The sequence below is a fragment of the Nelumbo nucifera genome, chromosome 6 (genome assembly GCF_055504915.1).
Source record: "Nelumbo nucifera cultivar China Antique chromosome 6, China Antique-T2T, whole genome shotgun sequence".
Classification (NCBI taxonomy): Eukaryota; Viridiplantae; Streptophyta; class Magnoliopsida; order Proteales; family Nelumbonaceae; genus Nelumbo; species Nelumbo nucifera.
In genome coordinates, this window is record NC_142654.1 from 8,234,661 (window position 1) to 8,260,431 (window position 25,771).

The following is a 25,771-nucleotide window of genomic DNA, read 5'->3' on the forward strand; positions in this document are numbered from 1 at the left end:
AGACAATATTACCAGCCACTAGACTGCAATACCCTGAAGTAGATCTTCTATCATCAATATTTCCAGCCCAATCAGCATCAGTATAGGCTTCAAGTTTCAGATGACCATGCTTGGTAAATAGAATTCCTTTTCCTGGAGAGCCTTTCAAATAGCACAAAATCCGTTCTGTTGCTGCCATATGAGTATCTCTAGGAGCATGCATGAACTGGCTAATGCAGCTGACAGCATACGCAATATCTGGCCTAGTCATGCACAGGTACAGAAGCTTCCCAAGAAGTCTCTGAAAGACCCCTTTGTCTTCCAACAAAGTTCCATCCGAAGCTGAAAGTTTGTGACTCATATCAATGGGAGTTGCAGCTGGTCTTGCACCCAGTTTTCCAGTTTCAGACTACAAATCAATGACATATTTCCTTCGGGAAATAAGAATCCCATCCTTGGATCTGGCAACTTCTATGCCAAGGAAGTATCTCAACTCCCCCAGATCCTTAATCTCAAATTCTGTACGGAGGAAAGACTTAAGGGCCAGAATGCCTGAGGCATCATCACCAGTCACTATAATGTCATCAACATACACAATGAGATACACTGCTAGAGATCCACTTTTCTTCACAAACAGAGTATGATCTGACTGTGTCTGAACATAGCCGAATTTAACAAGTGCAGCTCTAAATCTCTCAAACCAGGCCCTAGGAGATTGTTTGAGACCATAAAGTGATTTCTTCAATTTACATACCTTTCCTTGCATATCTTTCCCATACATTCCTGGAGGAAGACGCATGTAGACCTCCTCATGTAAGTCACCATTCAGAAATGCATTCTTTACATCTAACTGATAAAGAGGCCAATCAAAGTGAACTGCCAGAGATAAAAGAACCCTCACAGATGTCATCTTGGCAACAGAGGAAAAAGTCTCCAGGTAGTCAATCCCATATGTCTGTGTGTAGCCTTTTGCAACAAGTCTGGCCTTGTACCTCTCAATAGTTCCATCAGCCCTGTATTTAATGGTAAAAACCCACTAGCACCCAATTGGATCCTTCCCTTCAGGCAAATCCACTACCTCCCAAGTACCATTTGCATGTAGAGCATCCATTTCAGTCTTCATGGCATCTCTCCATTCTGGAATCCCAAGAGCTTCTGAGACAGACCTAGGAATGGGGTTAGAAGCAACAGAAGAGAGGTAGGCAAAGTATGAAGGAGAAAGCAGGTCATAAGAAAGGTGTTTGGAAATGCAGTGTGCAGTACACTTCCGCTTCCCTTTCCTAACAGCAATGGGGACATCAAGGTCTGGGAAGGATGATTCCAAAGGAGCTGAAACAGTACCTGTTATCTCATCTATGACTGGGAAAGTATGAGCATCATCTATTGTAAGGGAAACTACTTGCTCATTCCTGGATCTCTGCCTTTGATACACTTTGGGATTATGGGTAGGACGAGGAGGTAAAGAAATAGGGGCACTAGGACAAGAGGTATGAAGTGATTGATCCTCCTTTGATTCATTTGGTGAGGATACAGGTTTGTCAAGAGACTCAACTAGGACAGGAAGAGGAAGAGCAAAAACTTGTGACAGACTCTCCCCCGGTGGACAATGTCCTTCCTGAGAGGAACCATAAAAAGGAGAAAGTTCATCAAAGGTAACATCCATAGAGACATGTCAGGTGCCAGTCTTTGGATCAAAACAACAATAACCCATTTGTGTGGGGGAGTAACCAAGGAAAATGCATTTGTGGGCTTTCGGCTCAAACTTATCTCTCTGCACACTTGGAATGTGAACATAGCAGGTACAGCCAAACACACGAAGAGGAATTGGGAAGAAATCCTTGTCTAGATGAAGAAGACAGAAGGGGGATTTAAACCCTAAAACCCTAGATGGCATACGGTTTATGAAATAGGTAGCAGTAAGTACAGCATCACCCCAAAATCTTGTGGGAACATGTGAGGCAAACAAAAGGCTCCTTGCAACTTCAACAATATGTCTATTTTTCCTCTCGGCAACTCCATTTTGTTCAGGGGTTCTAACACAGGAGCTTTGATGAATAACCCCCATGTCAGAGAGATACAAGGATAAACTTTTCTCAAAATACTCTTTTGCATTGTCAGATCTGAAAACCTTAATTCTGGTATCAAATTGAGTTAAAACAAGCTCATGAAATTGCCTCACAAGTCTTGGGACTTCATCCCGGGATTTCATTAAGTATATCCAAGTGAATCTAGAAAAGTCATCAATAAACAGGATAAAATATCTGTAACCCCCCATAGAGGATAAGTGGTAAGGCCCCCACACATCAGAGTGCACAATATGAAAAGGAAAAGAGGATCTTTTATTGCTCACAGGGTAATTTTTTCTACAATGCTTTGACAACTAATAGGACTCACAATTGAGACTGGACACACTGACTCCCTTAAACAGTTTGGGAAACAAATGACTTAAAGCAGAAAAAGGTAAATGACCCAACCGACACTGACTCAACATAATTTGACTGACAGACTCTGGAAAAGTAGAACCAAAAGCAACATTCTTGGGATGATCAAAGCATTGGCCAAGGGCGTCGAGCAAGTATATTCCATTCGCTTCATGGCCACTCCACTCCCAATTACCTTCTGAGACTTCAGGTCCTGAAACACACAGTGAGAAGGGAAAAAGGTTACACAACAATTCAATGACTTGGTCAAACTACTTATAGATAATAAGTTGGTATTTAATTTAGGTACATGAAGAGTGGAAAATAAGAGTAAGGAGTCTGTAGCCTTGACAGTTCCCTTGCCAGAAATAGGGGCAAGAAAACCATCAGCTAAGGTGATTTTGTCACGACCAGGAAGTAAATCATATGAAACAAAGTGGAAAGGTTGGTCATGTGATCAGAAGCACCTGAGTCTATGATCCAAGGGGTTTTGAGATTACCTGAGGTGGATGCATGGTTAGCAGAAGCCCTTATACCTGAGTGAGCAAATGCGGTGGTGGCTGGACTTCCAAAAGGGTTGGATGATGAAGTTACACCTTCAAGTTGGCTGATCATCTTTCCAAACTTCTCATATTCAGCTTTCATGGCTGCCAACTATGTACTGGTAAAATCAACCTCTATATCTGTGCTTGTGGCTGCATGTGCACTTCCTGTCTTTCTACTATCATTCTTCTTCTGGAATCTGATAGGAACAAGATTGGGATGCAATTTCCAGCACTTGTCCTTTGTGTGTTTCGGCTTCTTACAATATTCACACACCACCTCCTTCTTTCTTGTGCCACTGTGAGCTCCTGTAACCCCTTTGGGTTTAATTCCCGTATTTGCAAAATGATCATTGATACTGACTCCTTGAACCTGAACTTGCCTCCTACTTTCTTCACTGCTGACCAAAGCATATGCTTGTGACAATGAAACATCTTCCTTGGACAAGATGTTTTGCTTTGTAATGTCATATTCAGAGTTCAGCCCTGTCAAGAACTCAAAGACCCTATTCCTTTCAACCAATTTCATGTGTGTTTCAGCATCCTTGGGGGTATCCCATGTCATAGCCTCTATCAAATCAATCTCTTGCCATAGGGATTTCAGGGTTGAGAAGTATGTTGCAAGTGACCTCTCCCCCTGCCTTAGATTCTTCACATCACTTCTCAGTTTGTAGGCTCTGGCAACATTCAACTTCTGGGAGTAAGTTTCTGCAACACTATCCCAGATTTCTTTAGCCGAGTTTATCCACAGATAATGTTGGCTAATCTGTGGCTGCATTGAGTTCACAAGCCACCCAATCACTGTGTAATTCTCCTGCACCCATTTCTCATAAGAGGGATCCTCCTCTGGGGGAGCTTTCTTGCTCCCAGAGATAAACCCCCACTTTCCTCTACTGCAAATATGAATTTTTACGAATTGTGACCAGGCCAAATAATTGGTTCCATCCAGTTTAACTGTAGTTATAGCCAACAAGGAATCAGTTGTAGTTCCCGAATTATGTCCATATTCAGCAGTGCTCTTGTTCTCAATTTCTGAGAAGTCCATTATGTAACAGCTTCAATTAGGGTTTCGGCAAGCCTTCAAAAGTGACCTGATTTCAAAGAACTCAGATTGAGTTGAAACAATAGCAAACACTGCAACACACAAACTCAGTTCAAATCTGACATCCTTGAGAACCAAGTTCGGTGGCAGCACTTTCAAGGAGAAGAAACCCTGATTCAGCCTTCAAGGAACAATCAACAGGCCTCCAAACAATATGTATTCTTGGTTCCCAACAATAATTTCCCAAGGAGAACAAAAAAATACAGTCCACAGTACCTAAGAGGACTTTTTACAAACACTATGTATGCAACAGTCAACACTTCACTGTTAACCAGCAGAAATCACTTCAAGAACACTCCGTCTAGGTCCAAGAAGTAGCTGAACTAAAGTAGAGGCTTGTACCACTTAGTTTAGATCAGTTTTCAGCAGTTTGGAAGTCCAATAACAGCCAAACCACACTTCCAGAATAACCCAGAAATTTCTGAGTAGAATCGGTCCAGCAACGGTGGGCCAAATGGAGGTGTGCTTTGAATGCTTTAACAGTCCTCCCAAATAACAAAATAACTCAGCAAAGAACTGAGAAAACAACTTACAGTATCTCTGGTTTGAACTTCAAACCAGGCCGAACACTTTGCTCTCTGAGCTAGCTTCGAAATCCCTTTTCTCTGATTTCAAATCAGGCTGAAAAACTTGCTCTCTGATTCTTCCTGGTCACCGAACCCTTCTCCAAGTGTATAGAAACTTGGGCACCCTCCAATGACCTCCAAGAACCAGGCGAATGACTGTAAACATTCAGCCCTAGAACCTCCCCATGCAGTTGGCTGAACTAGAACCACATGAGGGACACGCCAAGCAATGACCCGCTTTGATACCAAGTTGAAAAACAATTCACTTGATGTATGGAACTGTTAGAGATTAGAAGCAAAACAGAAACTAAACAAACAAGAGAAGAAGAGAAGAGAGAGAGAGCTGGCGGCAATGAGTGTTAGAGAGTGAGAGTTTCGAACTTAACCTCACTCTAACACTCTAAACATTTTATTAAGGTGTTAATCTTTGATAAATTACAGAGAGGCCCTTGAGTGGGCAGAAAAATACAAAAAACAGAACATTACAGAGTATGGGCCCAGAATAAGGCCCATAACAAAGAGAAACATAACATAACCTGAAATGACAGTCTATGGGCCATTCGGCCCATCTCCTCTACAGTCTCCATTTAGGAAGGCATTTTTAACATCCATCTGGAACAAGGGCCAAGAATAACTGGCTACAAGGGCTAACAGAACTCGAATAGTGGTCATCTTTGCCACTGGAGCAAAAGTCTCCAAGTAGTCTATACCATAAGTCTGAGTAAATCCTTTTGCAACTAACCGGGCTTTATACCTTTCAATGGAACCATCAGCATTATGTTTCACGGTAAATACCCATCTACATCCAACTGGTTTCTTTCCTTTGGGCTGGTCAACTATCTCCCAAGTATTATTCCTTAGAAGGGCATCCATTTCAACCTTCATTGCATCTTTCCACTCAGGAACTGACAAGGCTTCCTGCACTGTTCTGTGAATAGGAATATCAGCAATGGATGTGAGAAAGGACTTGTAAGAGGGAGACAGACGATCATAGGACAGAAACTGGGAAATGCAGTGAGTTGTGGATGTGGTGCAACGCCGTTTCCCTTTACGAACTGCAATAGGGAGGTCAAGGTCATCCAAAGAAGGTGAAGTAGCAACAGTGGAAGATATCTCATTGGGACCTGGATCTGATAAAGGGACTGTAGTACCTGGATCTGGATCCGCAGAAGGAACTGGGGCTGGCCTGGACTGCTGATGATCGAAATCAACCTGCCTCCACCGCCTATGATAGACTTTCAACTCCTGACACCTCTGACAACCCTCCCCATTACATCCCTCATCACTCGATGGGATGGGTAAAGGAACTTCTGATGAGTTAACCCCACTCTCACAAACCCCATTCTCACTACTCTCCCCTTGAGGAGAAACCCTAGGGTAATAGGGCACCTTCTCAAAGAAAGTAACATCCATCGAGACAAATCTCCTCCCGGAAGTAGGTTCATAGCAGCAATAACCCTTTTGATTTTGCGCATAACCGAGAAAAATGCATTTGGAGGACTTAGGGTCAAATTTGGAACGATGAGGTCCAAGAATCTAAACAAAGCAAGTGCAACCAAAGGTTTTAAGGGGAACAGTAAATAATTCTTCATCGGGATATAGAAGGGTAAACGGAGGCTTCATGTCAAGAACCCGTGAAGGAACTCGATTAATGAGATACACTGCTGTAAGAATAGCATCGCCCCAGAAACGGATAGGCACATTGGAGGTAAACATAATGTTTCTAGCCACCTCCAATATGTGCCTATTCTTCCTCTCAGCAACCCCATTCTGTTGTGGTGTATAAGGACAAGTACTCTGGTGAATAATCCCATGATCAAGTAGATAAGAGGCTAGTGGCTTGGTAAAGTATTTTTTCACGTTATCAGATCTGAGGATTTTGATTTTGACCCCAAACTGGGTTAAAATCATCTAATGAAAGGTCTGGGTTAGAACAGGAACCTCATCTCGAGAACACATAAGGTAAACCCAAGAAAAACGGGTATAGTCATCAACAAACAACAAGAAATATCTGTACCCCCCCCCATAGAAGGGATGTGATACGGGCCCCAAACATCGGTGTGCACAACATCAAAAGAATTACTACTTCTTTTATTACTCAAGGAATAAGATGTTCTACAATGCTTTGCAAGCTCACAACTCTCACATCTCAAATTTGACATCTGAATAGACTCAAACAAATTAGGAAACAAACTCTTCAAAGACCAAAAGGATAAATGACCTAACTGATTATGCCAAAGCATAACCGGACTAACAGACTGAGAAACAAAAGACTTCTTATCTTCATGATCTTTCCAATGAGAACTCTCTCCAAGCAGATAGATCACATTCGTCTCACGGCCAGTCCCAATCACCTTCCTTGTCTCCAAGTCCTGAAAAACACATCGGTCAGGGAAGAAGGTTACTGAACAGTTCTAATGTTTTGTAATATTACTGACTGAAAGCAAGTTGGTATCAAGCTTAGGAACATGCAAAACTGAGGATAAGGAAATGGTATTAGACAACTTGATGTCTCCCTTGCCAGAAATGGGAACAAGGGAACCATCAACAATGGACACTTTATCTCTACCAGAAGATAAATGATAGGTAGCGAATAGTGATGGCAAGCTAGTCATATGGTCAGATGCACCTGAGTCTATTACCCAACAATGTTCAGTGTTACCTGGAGTTGAAGCATGGTAAGCTGAGGCCCGAGTACCTGAATGAGCAAAGGCAGATGTAGAAGGAGCTGATGATGACTGAGATGATTGAGCTAAATTCCCAACTTCCTTTTCCAACTGTTTAGGGCAGCCCGAACAGCAGCTAAGGTGTCTAGAGGCGTGCCTTTTGTGCCCGATGAGGATGCAGAATCGGTATTAACAGCCATATGGGCATTACCCCTTTTGTTCCTCAGTTTTGCTGGGACTAGATGAGGGTGCAGCTTCCAACATGTGGTTCTTTCAAGGGTGAACCCAGTCCAGAATTCTGTATGAACCCAGTTCAGATCTGATCTGAAACTAATCGACAGTTCTGAATTTTTAGGGTGAACCCAGTTCAGATCTGATCTGAAACCAATCAACAGTTCTGAATTTTAGGGTTTTCTCTCAAAACCCTAAAGAGAAAAAAATTTTCAGCCGCACCTCTCAGAATAGACCAAGATGGTTCTTTCTAGGTTGTTCTCAAGCAAAAACTTGCTTTGTGAAAGAAGATCTCTAGCCGCCGCCTTCTGTCTAATGTGAAACCCTAATCTTGGGGATCCGAAGCCTTTTCTAATTCTTCCTGACTACTGGAACTCTCCCAGCCTTCTACAATCTTCTTAGTAGTAGCCGCACACTACTAGTAGCCTCCAAGAATCAGCCGATCCTCCTTTTTAGTCTCCCAGCCCTAGGCAACTCTCATGTGGTTGGCTGGATCAGACTCACATGAGAAACCCTAATCCTTGCTCTGATACCAAGTAGTCAATCAAGACTACAATCAATCTTGAATCCGAAAGTAAAAGAAAAGATTTCAGAAGGAGAAAAGAAGAAGAAAAGAGGGAGAAAAGCAAAAGCACATGAAGGGTTTTAGAAAAGGAGAGAGAGAGGGTCGAAATTGTATATTCTGCCGACCCACTCTTAATATTTATATGTTTACTAATTGTAAAAAGGCTGAATTTCCCTTATTGCTTACATGGCAAATAAACTAATAATAAAGCTGAAATAACAAGCTGTAACAACAAACTGAAATAACTACCAACTAACACTGACATAACTAACAAAGAATACATGCTGTGCTGCCATACAAACACAATGGGGACCACAGTGTGGGGTCCACATCATTGTTTTCTACAGACATGATATACTATTGCATTGAAGGGGATTCAATTTCACCAATATCATTATTGAAGGAGATTCAAAAGTGGTGGTGGAGTGGGTACATAATGAAGGATAGTGTCCTTGATAGTATAGACACCTTATGAGAGAGATCATTGAGCTAAAAAGAGGCAGAGTCGTTGCTGTTCAGTGGGTTTACAGAGCTGCCAATGGTTTGGCAGATGGGTTGGCAAGACAAGAGGTTGAAAGAGAGATTCTATTCTGGGGGATGGGATTTCTACTAGATGTGTTGTTTATCTGATTAGAACAGCTCTGTGTTAGACCATCTCAACCACTGGTATGGCTGATTCCTTGTCCTTTAATATTTTTATCTTGATGAAAGTGTTCTGTTATTCATAAAAAAAAAGGTAAATTACGCAGACCCCCCTTATACTATGGGGTCTGTGACAAAGACCCCCTGCGCTTTTTTTGCAATAAAGACCCCCCTCCATTAGTATTCCATCAGTTAACTTTGAAAAGGATTCTACTTTAACTGTTCAAAGTTTTCTGAATGACCAAATTACCCTTTTCTGGCAACGATCACTGGTGAGAATTGAGATTTGGGAAACCGGACGGAGGGAAGAGAAGAGATGGGTTGGTGGGATTTTAGAGCACCACAACAGCTTTTCCATCGAGAAGGTTTCTGGCAAAGGGAAGTCTGCGGTCTTGGATGGTCGGTGGCGAAGAAGACCTCTCCATCCGAGTTGCCAGAGGAGAACAAGGAGATAATAGATGAGAAATCCTCAGCTTATGGGCGACATTAGCTCCAAATGTCGAGGATTACAGTGGTTGGTTGCCTGGATTAGGAATTTAGGACTGCTGATCAAGGGGATTTTATGGTACGGTGATGTTACTGTAGATAGATTGAAGTGGGGAAATGAATTCTTAAAGAAGGGGATGGGACCTGTTCAAATGCAGAGATTAGTCCAGAAACTATGAAGAAGATTAGAAGGTTTGATTTTCAACTGATTGAATTGACATTTGTTTCTTCACTCTTTTGCCAAGGGTTGTATTTGTATGTAAAGCTATTTGTACGTCTTTATTGTACTTAATTGTATAGGTTTTTGTGAGGGCATCTCATCCTTTTTGGATCGTTGAATAATTCCGTTGAGTTCTATGCTAGTGAGAACCAGCTGAATGGCCCACTACCTGCAACACTGGTGCATCTTAACGAACTCACCACACTTGATCTTACTGTTCATACTCAACAGTATAAAGTGTAAATTAAAGAAAAAGGTAGAATAAATTAGAAAAGGGTTTTGATTTACAGTTAACTTCAGAAATTTTGGTTTTCTCATTGTAATTCAGCTGCACAGTTGGAAAGTTCATTTCAGGGCTCTCATAAGCAGCATTTCCCAAGTATCTTCAAGTGTTCTAGTGGTGGACAGTTGTCCTTCCAATGCCACTTATTGAGTTACAGAAGTAGGGAATGTAATAGTTCACTGGCTCCCAGAATGCATCCTTCAGATCTTGTTCTGTTGCTGTTGCAAAACAGCAACAAAATTCCAGGAAATTGCAAAACAGCATTTCCCAGAATGCATCCTTCAGAAGTAGGGAATGTAAAATTCTGTCTTGTGTCTCAACTCAAGAAAGCGTTATCAAAAAATAGAACAGGACTCTGCACCTTCAAAATTCCAGAGTGCAAAGAAATGAAGTAGGGATAGGGAGCTTTGCTTTTGCTTAAATAGGGAAAAAAACAGGAAAAACTTCACAATCAACAACTTTCATGGGATTCTCAGTCTCTACTTGAGAGTTCTAAATGGATAGTAATTTTCGGTGATTGAATCTATATATGGATGGAACTATGAGACTGAGTATTGCCTTCGCATGCAACATCTAAATCCCACCTCCAATATCAAGGACAAAGAAAAATGAAACAGAAACTTTCACTTAGTGTTTCACGAAGTTAAATCTGCAAAAAGGGGTTTTGTATCGCATGATTCGCATCTCTTCTTCTTGGAGATTTTTTACTTTTCCGGCAATGATCACTGGTGAGAAAGTTCGATTTCTCACTGCCGGAGATTTCTCACCAAAGAAGTCAGATATTTTCTTTCCAGTGACAATCAAAGGTATTTTGGGGTCAGTTGGGTTTTAAGAGAAAATGGCAAGAAAAAGAAAATAGAGAAAATTTAGTGGGGTATTTTGGTAATTTAACGCCTTCCGTTATCTGACTTAACAGCCAAGGGGGCCTTTGTCTAACTATCAAAGTTCAGGGGGTCTTTGTCACAAAAAAAAAGTGCAGGGGGGTCTTTGTCACAGACCCCAAAATACAAGGGGGTCTGTGTAATTTACCCTGTACTATTGCATTCATTATTTTTTTAGTTTTCTGACAATATATAAGAAACAGAAATGACCTTGCGATATACAATAAAATTCACAATTTTTAGTTAGTATTTGTATCTAATTTCGTTTTCATAAAGTTTAAGTAGATAAAAAGCTTTCAAATGAGTTTCAAATACTCTATAAAATATGTGAATAATGGGATAAATAGTGTCGTTATCATTAAATAATATGGCTTTCTCAAATATTGCTACTTCTACATATTCTCATTTGGTGCATACAACATACCAAAACGCACAGAAACTCGTAAATAAAAAATTAAGAAGCAAATGGATATTATACTAAACTAATGCCACATTGCTGCCTTATGTCACATTCTGACAACAAAATCCTTGGTTGCAGAAGCGCAGGTAAGATGGTCCCACCAATCAATACAAATATATAAATAAGATACGTGCAGAACGAATACATACATGAGTACAATCAATCAAATAAGTAATGCTTATGAATCTAGATTTATCCCAGTAATTGGTATCTAAAAAAGGACAAATTAACAAGCAAAAAATGCAATGACTAAACTTGCCACATGACAACTAAAAACTCAAAATGTAATAATGCATTAATTATTAAATATCTATGCCAAATGGGGTTAAAGAAGAATTCCTGGTTGGACGCTAACTGCAAACTTTTAACTTACAACTTCTAATTGCAGTACATTGTTAACATTATCAGGGTATAATTATCTTCAGCATATTCAAATATATGGATATGTACCCAATCTATCGAAATTCAGCATCAGAAAAATGGGGAGAGGTTTGGAGAATCGAAGTATCAAACACTTCCCAAAACTTAAACCATGTCTAGTCAAGTCTAACATGGGTGTTTTAGGGAAAATAAGAGGTTAGATCATGATACGAAGCAAGGTCCCAAATGGAGTATGAGGATGGAGAGGGGAAGCGGGAAGCCTCAATTTCATTTCCAAGTCCCAAATCTGGACAAAACATGGAATTAACAGAAATCACATATAATATCATGTTGCATTCTTTTTTCCCTATGACACATGATCCATAATGCCCTGACCACCTTATTAATGTCTTAAGGTCTTGTGTGCATGATAATGAATAACATATTCTGAGCATTCTAGGAATTCCATTCCTCAATGCCATCTTATTTAGTTCTTACATCCAACAAATGTGAGAAAAGGGGTAAAAACTTTCTTGTTTTGTTTTAGATTTTCTTTTATATGTTTTTTTCTTTTTTTTATTTTTTGGGAAGGTGTTTGAAACTCACTGCCAAACATATAGCAAGTGATAATCACTACTATAGAAAATTGGCAAGAAGAAATGAAGAAAATGTGAAAAGAAGCTATACCTAATGTAAATTGTTGTAAGAAATAAAATGTATCATAAGTTCAGCTCCATTCACAATACTGTAATTTTATCTACCCCATGAGATATGGAAATAAGTCAAGTTTGAAAGAGATTATGCACACACACCTTTACTTCAGATTTGCGGAGGGTCTTGATCATAAATCGATCATCTTGAGAGAGGAAAAAGACACTACCACTTTTTCCAGGAGAAGAAAGCTCCCTAAGAGCATCATTTCCACAAATGGACATCATATAGTCTGCAGCATCAATCTTGAACAGCTCCCTCAAGTTTCTGTTAAAAGAGTAAATGAAACTCAAGAGGCATATTTTGATTGTTAACGACATAAGACATGCACAATTATTCATTTTCTCATATTCAATTTATTAACAATTTCAAGGTCCATAAGTGCATTTCAAAAATGAAAGAAATTTCCAGAAAAAATGCATTTCTACAAAACTTTTAACAGAAAAATAGAGACAGATATTTGGACAGATTGATAGTGTGGGGAGAGGACACTACAGGAGGCTTTCAAAGGCACCTTCAGCTCCTTGCATTGCATGAATCTCAAAAAAACTACCCAAAATCAAAAGAAAAAAATCACCACAATCCAAACCTTGAGCACAAAGTTATGGCCTCTAGTAGTTTTTGCACATCTTCCCTAATTATAAATGTATATAATTATATGTGCAGAAAATAATACTTTCATAAATACATAATTTCATGGATACCCCACATAGATACATTTGCATGGATCTAGGTCGCAATGGAGAAACCCAATCATTGTGCCAAGGCCCACTCTTTATGGGAACAAACATAGGTATTAATACTAATTTAAATCTGAAAATAAAAAAGTATAATGTACTTTATAAATTATAACCCATGACCCATTATCTGGGAGAAGTGGGTTAGGAGTTCAACCATCTGGGTCGATAAGTCTCTGACCAAAACAATTTTTGACCAACTACTAGATTTGGGGCTAATCCAAACCAGAATTGTTTCCAGGTGATGGTTCAAATGGTTCAACCATCTGGGTCAAAGACAGGTTGAGAACACTGATTCACCCAGGACCTTCTCAGCAAGCTCCTTAGGAAACTGAACTCAGTCTAGGATCCTTTCCAAGTAATAAACTGGTGTCAACAATCCAAATGGAAGGAGAAGGATCTAACCAATACACATTGTATGATATGCTCCCGTGCTACAGAAACCCTAGTCATCTCTTTATTCATTACCATACTACTGCAGCACTTTAGCTTACTTCATTGGTATTTTCAGGTTTAAATGGTGCACCCCCAAGACCTCAGAGCAGCTATTAATGAGTTGGCAATTTGGCATTTAAAAGAACTTAGTAGAAGAGGCAAAAAACACTGATAGGGCACCCTTCTATATAGTCTTATGGTCAACTTGGAGTGAAAGGAATTCTCACATTTTTTAGAACAAATGGAATACCTGAGATACTGGCTGTCAGTGCAGCAACAACTTAAGGGAATTCCCCATGCCTCCAACTTTGATTTTGATCACTTTTGGTAGGGGTGCAAATGAATTGATCATGATCCGATTTGAATACGAATATAATCCTATTTTTCTGGATTCGGATATTCCCCCTGCAGATTTTTGGATCGGAATGGATTGGGAAATAGGATCCATTTAAAAATTGAATCACCCCCTATCCAATCCTATATATTGCATTTTTTTTTAATTTGATTTGTTGTATTATTTATGTTGTTTTGTAAAAATACAATAAAAAATATTTGAAGAAATCCTTGTGCTTTTCGTTTTTCTTCATATAGATTGTTTTATTTCTTCTTTTTCCTATAACTAATTTGATAAATTTTACAAGCCTATGGGTAATTGAATTGGACCAGATCAGATCTGACGTCTTTAGTGGATTCGAATTTGAATTCTTTTTTGTAAGATCTGTCGAATCATTGAATCAAATCAGATTCAGATAGGGGTATATCCGAATCCAATTCGATCCGTTTGAATCCCTAACTTTTGGTCATAGAAGCATATAATCTTTTCCACAATCAAACCATTTATTCACAACCTCAATTTTATAATTAACTGGAGATGGACAGTATTGGTGCAGCACTATGGTTTCTTCTGATAAATAGCATATCAAAAGATATCATCAGAAGTCTATGTACAGGTGGGAAAGGAACTATGGTAATGCCTTTAATCAATCAAAGGCAATACTCCCTCTATGCACAGGTGGGAAACGAACTCAACATTAGAAATATTATTAAAGGCAACTTCAGCAATGCTGCAAACAAGTGTCTCAGTACAATAAATTCAAAAAGATGGATGAAAAATCCAACTTGCCAACAAAATTGTTAAATAAAAGAAAAGCTTGAACATTAATTGGGAATGTCCAACAAGGCCAAATAACTAAAACAAAATGAAGACTGTTCCACAATTTTGACAAAATGGAAGAGGAGGTCAAAATAATTATGAATGATGTGGGCTGGCTAATCATAAATTCTTTAAGGGAAGAAATTATAGTCCTTTTTACTTTTCTGATTTTGATAATCTTTTTATAAACAGTTAAGATATGCATAAATTGTTCTCTTGTACCTTTATTATCATACAATACTATAAAATTTCAAAAATAGGGAAATAAGTACTAACCTGAAAACCATTGGACAATAGTCTTTCCACTTGAAATCCTCTGATTGGTGAGGAGGTGTTAATTGAGATCCTTCCTTGGGAAAGTTCATCCAAAAGCTTGCACGTGGACCAAAGTCTGATGTGCGAACTTCTCGCCTTTGTATTGGTGTTATTTTCCCAACAGTGTACCTAACCATATACTAATATATTTTCAACAAAATTTATGTATGGAAAATCCAATGATATGAATTCATGTTTATCAAGAAGATAAGAAACTTTCTCTCCAGCTAACATGAGTGAATATGTGTGTTAAATACAACTTCTTTACAATAAGAATAAAGTAAGAAATAAAATCCAAATCAAACACAATCAAAGCTAACAAACAACTGAAAAAGATCAGAAGCATAGACGAGTAGTGTGGTAGAAAATATGGTTTATTTCTAATACTAAACTTTTAAGATAACTTACTTACCTATATAGTGTATCTTAATAATGAAGTTAATAGTAATTCATGAATAGTGTAGCCATAGTTGTCAAGGAGATGCCTAGGCGACAAGGCGCCCTTGGAGGCTCGCCTCACCCAATCACCAAACAGTTTTGTGTACTGTGTTATAAAATACTTTTATATTTTTAATTTTTTGACATTATAATTATAAAATATACATTATGAAACTAGAATATCCATTTTATGTGTTTATATACCAACTTATTTTTATTATTTTCTTATTCGTTAGGGTTTAATCAACACAAAAATTGCTAACTGTTCTATTGAACCTATGGTTCAAAGTATCGATACACCTCTGCGTTCGGTACTTATAATGATACTCCCTCTATTTCTTTTATTTTTTGGGTTTTCAATTTCATTTTTAAATATAACCATATATTATTTTAAAAATTGTGTTCCTGAACACACCTATAAACAGGTGTATCGGGACCCCAAAGATACAATACAATATGCCCGATACGGGGCGTATCGTATCAAAATTTTGATCTTTGATTGAATCCTCAATGATTTCAGAACCTGAATCAATAAGCAAGGGAAGAACTTAAAGTTTTGTCTAATCAACACATTTTCTTCTTCAACATTTTCTTTTCTTCTTTTCCTATAAAAAAAGTATGGGTTCAGTCCCTATATTTTTTGAATTTTCTTTCCTTCTTTTTCTTCTCATAAAATGTTGATTTTTCTAGACTTAAACATGAAATTTATACTTCTCTTATGAAAATTATGGATAATTATTAAGGAAAGATGGTTATGGAACCTAGGGAACTACCTTAAGATATATGGTTTTACTTAAAAAAATCTCTCGCCTAGGCATTGCCTAGGCGGCAACAAGGCGCCCCCCTATCACCTAGCCTCGCCTTGGTGCCTTGAAAACTATGAGTGTAGCTTTTCTACTGATTTGGCAAGTTTGAAATAGTGTTTTGTATCTCTAATAATAACAGAAAAGGGCCAAATAAGCCAGGCCTTGATAAACCAACAAGGATAAAAAAACACCCCATAGTCAACAAAAAAGGAATGCAAAATGTAATATGTACACAATAATGCTCAGAGTATCTTCATACAGAATACTACTTAACCCTCAAGGAAGATAGTGCATCCCTTACATGGGAAGTTTCAAGAAGTGGCCTTTTTTGTGTATTTCCCCGAATATGTAAATCTGATGGTGAATCTTGTTACCACTTACTAATCTCTTGTTCCTTTGCTGCAGATATTTGGGATTGGTTTTTCTCTTTGTCTGGATGCAGGTGGAACATGCCAATGGAGATTAAGATGTTGTTTGATCCATCTACCTTTGTGTGGCCAAAGAGAAGGGGAAGAATAATGTGGACATGCACTAGAGCAGCAATTATTTGGACCTTATGGGAGGAAAGAAATGCTAGAATCTTCCAAGAGAAATAGAGAAGCAAACAAGAAATTATGGATTGTGTATTGACCAGAGTTAAACATTGGCTATTAACTTTGAATCTGTTTAGACAGTTCTCCTTGATGATATTTGGAAGAATTGGTTGTCAGTAGCTTCTAGCTCAGTACAAAAGGTTAAAACAAGGCTGATGTGAGCACCTCCCAGTGAAGATTTTTTGAAATTAAATTTTGATGGGAGTAGTCAAGGCAACCCAGGTCCTTCTGAAATTGGAGGGGTCATAAGAGATAGGGAAGGGAATCTGGTAGCACTTTTTTCAGGACCGATGGGGAATGGAGACTCTATAAGGGCTGAACTGTTTGCGGTCCTACAAGGTGTTCAAATTGAAAATTGAAGAAGAGATGAACTTGGAAAACCTGGTGATTGAAGGGGAGTCCAAGGTGGTGGTGGGCTGGATAAAAGACCCGAATTCAGTGGTATGGTGCTATCGAGACGAAATGAAGAAGTTCAGATGGTTAACACAGCAGATGAGTTTGATTATACAATGGGTGGGGAGGGAGGCTAATGCTCTGGTTGATTCATTATCTAAGCAAAGGGTAAATAGGGATCAGTTGTATTGGGCTCAGTTGTAATTCTGGTGCTGTTTTTTCTTTATGAGTGAGGCTGCACCTCGCGCCTCCACTGGGGAAGCTTGTAACAGTTGTTTATCTGTACTGATTTAATGAATCTTTAAAGAATTTTTACTTGTCAAAAAAAAAGGTTTCAAGTACATTCTTAATTCATCCAATATATACACAGGATGGGTGTTCTTTTGTATTGGATAACACAAAAGGAACACTTCTATTTCCAGATTGTGGCTTTGGGAGATCCACTGGTTTTGTGAGAATTTTGTTGGTACAGAAACCAGATTCCTAATTGTCATGAAAGTGCAACAAAACATAGTTGTCAAGAATCTGCCTTGGTGCCTGCCTACAATGTTTTCAAAACCAGACCGGACCGGAAAAACCAGGAACCGGTCAGGTGACTGGTTCCGTTTTACCCCAAAACCGCTATTTGGCCAAAAACCGTTGATTTGGTCAACAAACCCCGGGTGGTCAAACCGTCGAACCATTTGACCCGGGAACGGTTTTTGGTCGTTTTTTGGGTTTTTAATTTTTTTATTTTTTCAGAGCAGGTCTTCTGTTCGGACCGGACAATCAGACCGTTCAACCTGGGAACCAGACCCCAAAACGGTTCCCTGTCTGATCCGGTTTTAAAAACCTTGCCTGCCTAGGCAACAAGGCACCCTTGATGGGGCACCTAACCTGAAGCCTTCATTGGGATTGCTTGGTTTTCCCTTTCCAAGAAAAATAGTAACAAAGATCTATGGTTATTCCAATAGGGTTTTTTGACTTGGTTATGGCTTAATTTTGTCAGAAGATTTCGCGGAAGTATTTTCTGGTTGTTCCAGATTTCAAAATTAAGGAACAAGTTTTCGTGTTCCAAGTAAAATCTCAGTACTCACTACTGGCAAGCTGAACACTGAGAGTTACTTGATGTAGCCTGCAGAGACCCCACAGGTAAAGGATTTCATACTTGAATTTGGGTAATATTAATGGTAAAATAAAGGCAATGCAGTTTAGCGGTCTGCATTATGACAAAATGGGAGGTTAGACACTGAGATAATGTCTTAGTTGAACATTAAAGCTCTCAATGATATGGGTAAATGCAATATTAATGAGTTTTTTTTTTTTATAAAACATAAGCATATTGAATTTTCAACTACACATAACTCACAGTAAAACAGTAAAACCACCACAAAACATAAGACATTCATCTATTTCAAGAAGAGCAGTTTGACAAAAGGTTAGCTGTCAGATGAGGACAAGTACAATTTATCAGTTGAATGATGAATTAAACTAAAACCAATAAAGAAATGATGAAGAATATGTATAAGATCTGTCAAGGATAGGAACTAATGATGCACCAAGAACTAGAAGTCTGGATCCATGAAGGATGGAAATGCATAACAGCTGAAAATGAAAAAAAAAATCAGTAAAGTGATAATACCTAATCCCGAGCTGCAAGCTGAGCATCAGATCATAACTCCTGTGACCTTTAATAATTGTTTCACCAGGCCTTTTGACCTCTTTTGCAAGTTTCTTCTGCCGCCTTCTTGCCCTTCTGGATGATGATGAAAAATTGTTCAGTACAACCTCACTGATAAGAACTCCCTGCATGTATTCTCGCTCTAGGATTGGAGCACTCATTTTGGTATCTTTCTCATCACCTTCTAAAGTAGATTCTCCTGAACTCAATGACAAATCATGTCCAATAACTTTTTCAATAGATACCTCAAGACTCCAACGTCTTTCCAAGGAATAATTTCTGGAGCGAGATTGCTCAAAATTTATAAGGTTTCCTTTGGAGAGTTTATCATATGAACCACGACGTGACCCCTGATTACTGCTTACTTTGACATTCCCCATATCCACAGAAGAAGCATGACGGATGTGTGAGTGATGATTTTGCTTTCTCAGATCTGGCAATAGCCCTCTTTTTCTGAGAGCATTGAGGTAAAGTTCTTGTACAGCTGGAAATCTATTACCTTTTGGGTAGAAAGCTCCAGTTCCATCCTTCAAACCCCTTGTCCAAGTTCCAACATAGCAACCACCATCACTCCATGCATATATGCCAAATCCATGCATCATACCATCCAACCAGTTTCCTTCAAATGAATCCCCATTTGTCCAAGTAAGAGTTCCTTTTCCAGACATTTTACCCCCTTTCATGTTGCCCAGATAAACATTTCCATTAGCCCAGACATACTTACCGGGCCCTTCTATAACTCCCTGGATCCAGGACCCTTCAAAAACATCTCCATTGGGATAAGTCTGACATCCTAACCCATGTTTAAGGTTCAACCGCCAACGTCCCTTATAGATAATGTTATCAGGTCCAGAATATGTTCCTGTACCATGCATATAACCACCAGAAAATTCACCATCATAAACAGCTCCTGAAGGCCATTGGATATTCCCAACTCCATTCCTCATCCCCCTTCTCCATTCACCCTCATATACACAACCATCTGCCCATACATACTTCCCCGAACCTTCTGGCATGTTACCCAGCAAGGACCCAGAATATGATTCTCCATTAGGAAGTAAGAGCTCACCAACTCTAAAGCCAATGGTTTCAAAAGATGCATGAGAAACTTGCCCATTGGAAATATGGTCTTTGTCACCTATTGAAATAGCATCAAGAGATCTAGTTCTTTCTGCACATGAAAGTGCCCCTGTAGCATTATCAACAGGTACCACAGGGCCAGACATGCATAATGACTAAAAGATTTGTGCCACTTACTATATGATAAGAATTAGGTATTCACATATACTGAAAGACAAGTTTTAGATACCATAAAGCACTTTATATGGACAATGCAATGACTTCACAAAATCTTCTCACTCTTCAACCTGATAAAATAAAACAAGAACACAGTAAGGAACAGTTAATGACATATGCTTTTAAACCAAAAATATGCCATCAACCACATGAAATGAATGGAAATACCAATGCAAAAAAATTGAAAAGAAAAATGAAAATCCCATAAGACATGCAACAAATAATCAAAAAACAAGCTCCAAGGCCCACTAAAAATAAGCTGCTTCCCATTCCAACTGCCACTAACCACAATATTTGAATGAAAATTGCAAGTCAAAAGATTTACAGTATTGAAATCAATTAAGGGTAAGAATGTCTTGGCCTGCAGACAGAACAGCAATGACCATCCAAGCTTTCCAATTTCTTGACTAAAAGGTTCAAGATCCCATCAAAATATCAATGTTATGACACACAAAAATATAAGAAACCAGTAAGCCAGAATTTCATCTATCCTTCTTAGTTTCTTATCTTTTATGTGTTGTATTCTTCATAGTTACTAATAAAGAAAAAGGTTATGATAGACCTATCGAAAGGTATTTTGCAACTTAAGCATACAAGGAAACCAAGGGCACCTGTATCTTAGTTGTACAAGGTTGAGATCCAAAATCTCCAATGGAACTACTTTGGTAAAGAAACATTTACTTTCATGGAATAAATAAGTCATTTTAGACTTTATAATGAAGCACAATAATTATGATGCAGAACCATTACAAACAACCCTGTTTCATGTTAGTCAAATAAATAAAACAGAGAAGTTATCAACGGGCAAGAACAAAGAAAATTAGAGAGAGTAGAATGTGTGGAATCTGAACCACATGAGAAAAAGGAAAAGTCAACATCCAGAGAAAGGTTTCTAAAGCTATTCAGAGTAATCACCTTCATCATGAAGCATGAGTTGTTGATTTACCCCTTAAATTCCCCTACTTTAAATAAATGAAACCTAATGGCATTCTGCCTTCTACACTTAAGAATGTGCAGTTAGCCACTTGGCCCCCTTATTACACTGTTATATATTATTAACAAAGTCACTTTAATCATGGCTAAAGAAAAAAAAATGTTTTGTATTGATAAAGGAGAACGGGAAGGAGCTCATATAAGAGAATGAAAAGCTTGACTCTTACCACATAAAAGGGAGCAGGTTAAAGGATCCATGAAGCATGGCACCACAATGTGCAGAGTAACAAATGATAACCCTTTGAACCCTTAATCCCCAATATTTCTATGCTTGCCTCGATAAAATCACTACTGTTATTCTTACAACTTCTTCTGTTCCTCCCCCTCCCCTCCCTTTGAACCCTTAATCATCCCAACAAATTCAAAGAAAGCATCCGCCGCATGATACCCCAAATTTCTGAAACCACATCTTGCCACCAATGGTCATCAATCCTACTATAGGAATCAGTTGTAACAAAAAGTGGCACCAAAGTAGAATCAAGTAGGTCATATGCTCATGAGATGATTAACAGTAGTCAGCTATGCTAGATAAAGTAAACATTGCATTATAAGTGGTGATAAGCAATAATAAAGCCTATATGCACAGCATAAATCCATTAAAAGGATCATACACATTGTGTCATGGAATTATACATTTTTTTCAACACTTGTGCAGTTAACAAAAATCATTAATCTACTAAACAAAAGAATGACCAACAGCATCCCTAAGGTTTTTTTGCATAACCAATTAGATGATAATTTGAGATGTGATCCTGGATTATGTTACAAGGTCAAAATCAACCCAAAGTTTATTGGAGTAAATGACAATCCGTTTTAACATATTCAACTATGGAGCCATCTCACTGAAGTAGGAACTAGGACACATGAAGTTGTCATTGAACTGTTTGGTGAAATCTATCTCTAGTCTTAAGCTTCAACCTGGATAGTTTAGGCACCAGAAAGATGTAGTTGAGTGGTTAAGCTTGGTTGGTAAATGGTAAACCATCGTATCTCAATTATAATTTCACTTTTCAAATGTGATGCATAGTCAAGAAATTCCCATTATGACTGGAATAAGTATCCACATGTGCCTTCTTTATTTTCCCTCTTTTTTTTTCCCAATTGCATGTGCCACAAAGTCGTGGACATAATTTTAACTCTTCTTTTCTTATGATTGCACAGATAAAATGCGGTCCAAAATTCTTAGATGTTGAAAGATTGTCATTTTAGGCCAGTATCTACTTTCTGTTCTAAGATAAATTACCAGGTATTCTGATATAAATCCAGAACTATCAATAATGGGGCAGCCAAAACCATAGATGGGTCCTTTATCTTTCACTTTTGGAACTCAACATCATCCAGTGTCACAATGTCAATGTTCTTCAGTAGTGGTACAATGACAGCCAAGATTGATGCTAAACACAATGGAACTCCATAACACTCAAGGGGAGTTTGGTGGGTTCCCGCTAAATCACAACGGTGAAGATCCCTTTTTTTGTGTGCAAGTACCTAGCTGAAGTCTATACCTATCACCCAAATGCTACAATCATGGGGTCACGGGCTTTTGTTAATAATGTGATCCAGAAGATCATGAGAGTAACTAACTTTCATATAATTTCAACGTGTCAAAGACCCTAGTAGGTTGGGTCCATCAACAATGCTTGAAAGTTGTTTTCATTGCCAAAGATTATCTAGATTTCAGAGAAACCAACAGGATCTTCCCCGTCACCCCTATTCATTTAACTTTAGCCCTTTATGTAATGTTGTGATTGTAAAAACATTGCATCCTTAGGTTTTACTAAATGGCATCACTTGCATGCTCTCTTGGTTACAAGTCTATGTAGATGAATTGGAATGTCAGCTCTTCTTGATAAGATCAGACAACAGGTTACACCAGAATTGCATTATGAATTTCTATCTCATTCACCTATATGATCATGAAAATTGACACTGCATGTTTACCAATCAAAAAAAAAAAATCACACTGCATGTGTTTGTCTCCTCTCAACTATATAATAAAAATAAACACCATGCCATTAAGGTTTTATCCAAACAACGCAGAAAATCCAGGTCTAGATTATGCAAGTAGTTACTACTTACTACTAGTAAGTGCTAACATGTCTACATTATGCTACTATTTACTAGTTATCATTCTGCCAATGCCATAAAACCATTTCATGTCCTCCAAATTTCAAAAATTACTATTGATTAGAGGTAACCTCTTAACTCTATCCAATCATCATGCATCCTACTACAGAAAGACAAAAAGAGGAGAAAAAAATACACAAATGAAAAAGACCAGGTCATGATGTACAATTGTAAACACACACAAATGTGTTGAAACTAAAATAATAGAGTGAAAGGATTTTTTTTCTTATTTAATTCAATGTTTTTATGGGGAAACATCTATCAAAAAGTTAGTTACAACAACAGAACCCATACCGACAAACTGAATAGATTGGCAATGTTCATTGTTCATGACGCCAATAAGAAAACAATGGGGACTAAAATAAGTAATCTCAAAGGTATGGAACCTTATAACGCTTGAAGATTTCAACGTGCAAAAATAATCAAACTAATAGAAAACTACATTACAAAAATTAGAGAAAATTAAGGGGTATTTTCCAAGGATAAAACAACCAACTGTGAGAAAAGCTTTCGGAAACTATGACCATGGAGGACTACAAGGACATAAATTGTTTTTATTTTTAGATTTCACATGTCATTGAAATGTATTAAGTGATAATTCAGGAGTTTCGTTAGCTCCACCAAAGAATGGAATATGTTGACTGAATTCTGTAACTATAAAATCTACCTCTTTTCTCTTCTTTCTCTCCATTTCATCCCTGTGAATCTAAAAATCTTCATTTCCAGATAATTACAAGCTCTGAACTTCGAAGAATAATAAAAAGACTAAACCACTAACACAAACGAAAAAAAAACATACCAAAAACTCCACACAATCAAACAAAATCTTCAAACCCCTTCAACAGTTACAATTCCATAGTCAAAGTCTGGCGGTTCTTGCAAATCGGATTCATATGCAAAGATCTAAAAGCAGAAGCAGACCAAATTTCCTAACAACAGAAAGGCAATACCATGAGCAAGGAACGAGGAAATCAGACGAAGAAAACCAACAGCTCCACTTGGAAAACTGTAGTGTAGTAGTTGGTGGTTGTTACTGGCGGTGGCGGTGGCGGTGGCGGTGGCGGTGGCGGTGGCGGTGGTTGTGGCTGTAGTTAAATTTCATTTCAGGTTGGTTTTGGTCACAGGAGGACTGAGGACACAACAGAGCGATTTCAAGTGAGAATCGACTCCAACCAGGTACTGCCCAAGAACCAGACACACAATACAAACCACGCGAATTCAATTAATGTCTCGATATTCCTCTACTTTTCCTCTTATATACAATATAAAACTTCCAAACGGGGATTAAAATATTAACCAAAATATTCGTTGGTTACTGATCCCCAGTTACTCACGTACAACAGCATCTTAGAACTTCACCCTTGACCCGGGATGGTGTGGCTTGATTGAGACGTTGCCAGCCGCTGATGCTCCCATTGAGCTCTGATATATTACTTTAAAGTCTACGATATTAAATGATGCTCTTACTTTTCTTACAGTGCGGGTCCCACTCATCGCTACCCTTTGACGTAAGATCGTATGAAAAAGGAGTTGATGATAAGGAGAGGAGAGAATCAAAGGGATGTCTTGTCCGCGAACTGTTATATAATAGGGAAATTTTCAGATTAATACCCTGTATTATGGGGTATTGCCACTTTGGTCTCCCCAAACTTTAAAATGTGAAAGTTTAGTATAGGAATTTCCAAAACGTGCCCAATCTAAGTATCTGTTGTTAACCAATCTCTTAATCAGCGTTAAAAGTGATATTTGAAAATACATAAATATCTTTTGAGTGTCATATAATTTTTTTTTCAACTATCCAAATACTGATAAATAAGGTTCAAAGTATCAACATATATCGGCCAATATATATTATTTCAGGACCTCTTGATACATCCCTATGGTGGGTATATCAGGGGTCTGACCAGTTCAGGGGGTGGAGGAGACCTAAACTGGCCCCCCTGAATGACGATTAAGAAGTTAATGACGATCCTATAATGGCTGTAGTCCAGTAGAATCTCCTCTGGACAGCTGCGGTCCTATAATGGCTGTAGTCCAGTAATTCACTTAATGACGATTAAGAAGTTAACAAGACAATCAAGCCACACATCGGCAATGAAGGGAGATGTTCCCGATCTGCGGCCGGAATGGAGTCTGGGTTAATTGCAGGGGAAAAAAACGTGTACGGACTGTTCTCTACATATGGAGCCTATGCAGAACCAATTGACTATGGTTACGTTTGGTTTGCGAATAGCTGTAAGCGGAATTGGAATGTGCCATTCTGATTCCAACTTTGAGAACTAAATTTTATTCCAATTTATTCAAATTCCTATCTCGATTCCTATCTGAACCAAATAGGTTATGTAAATAAATCATTTTGATTCTAATTTTTAAAGATTTTGATTCCAATTCCAATTATGAACCAAATGGATGTTAAATCTTTCCCTGTCATTGGTGTCTATTAACAAAAAGATGAAAAAATACTATTTAATATGTCATTCTTTTTTAAATTTTTGAAATGTAACATTTGAATCGAGGTTTTTAAAATCGACCCAAACAACGAACTGGTCAGGGGTCCGATTCTCGGGTCAAACAGTCTGATCATTCAAACTGAACAAACGGCCCATTTTGACAAAAAATAATAAAATTAAAAAAAAAAAAAAAAACCCGACCAAACTGTTGAATGATTCAAATGGTTCAAACAGTTTGACCTGGGTCAACGGTTTACTGGC

At 38.3% G+C, this 25,771-nt stretch overlaps 1 protein-coding gene across 2 annotated transcripts in view; it reads right to left on the minus strand.

Moving 5' to 3' along the window:
* LOC104604569 (phosphatidylinositol 4-phosphate 5-kinase 9-like) overlaps window positions 1-24,300 on the minus strand; it is a 45,711-nt gene extending 21,411 nt beyond the window's left edge. The window contains exons 1-4 of one of the 2 annotated variants that reach the window (XM_010268969.3): window positions 24,011-24,300; window positions 18,606-20,011; window positions 14,716-14,883; window positions 12,216-12,381 (exon numbers count right to left, since the gene is read on the minus strand). In XM_010268969.3, coding sequence (XP_010267271.1) covers window positions 12,216-12,381; window positions 14,716-14,883; window positions 18,606-19,870 — 1,599 coding nt within the window. In that variant the 5' untranslated portion in view covers window positions 19,871-20,011; window positions 24,011-24,300. Of the gene's footprint in view, window positions 1-12,215; window positions 12,382-14,715; window positions 14,884-18,605; window positions 20,012-23,859 lie in introns of both variants that reach the window. The other variant, XM_010268970.2, reaches the window with a different exon arrangement.
* Window positions 24,301-25,771: the final 1,471 nt, after the last annotated feature.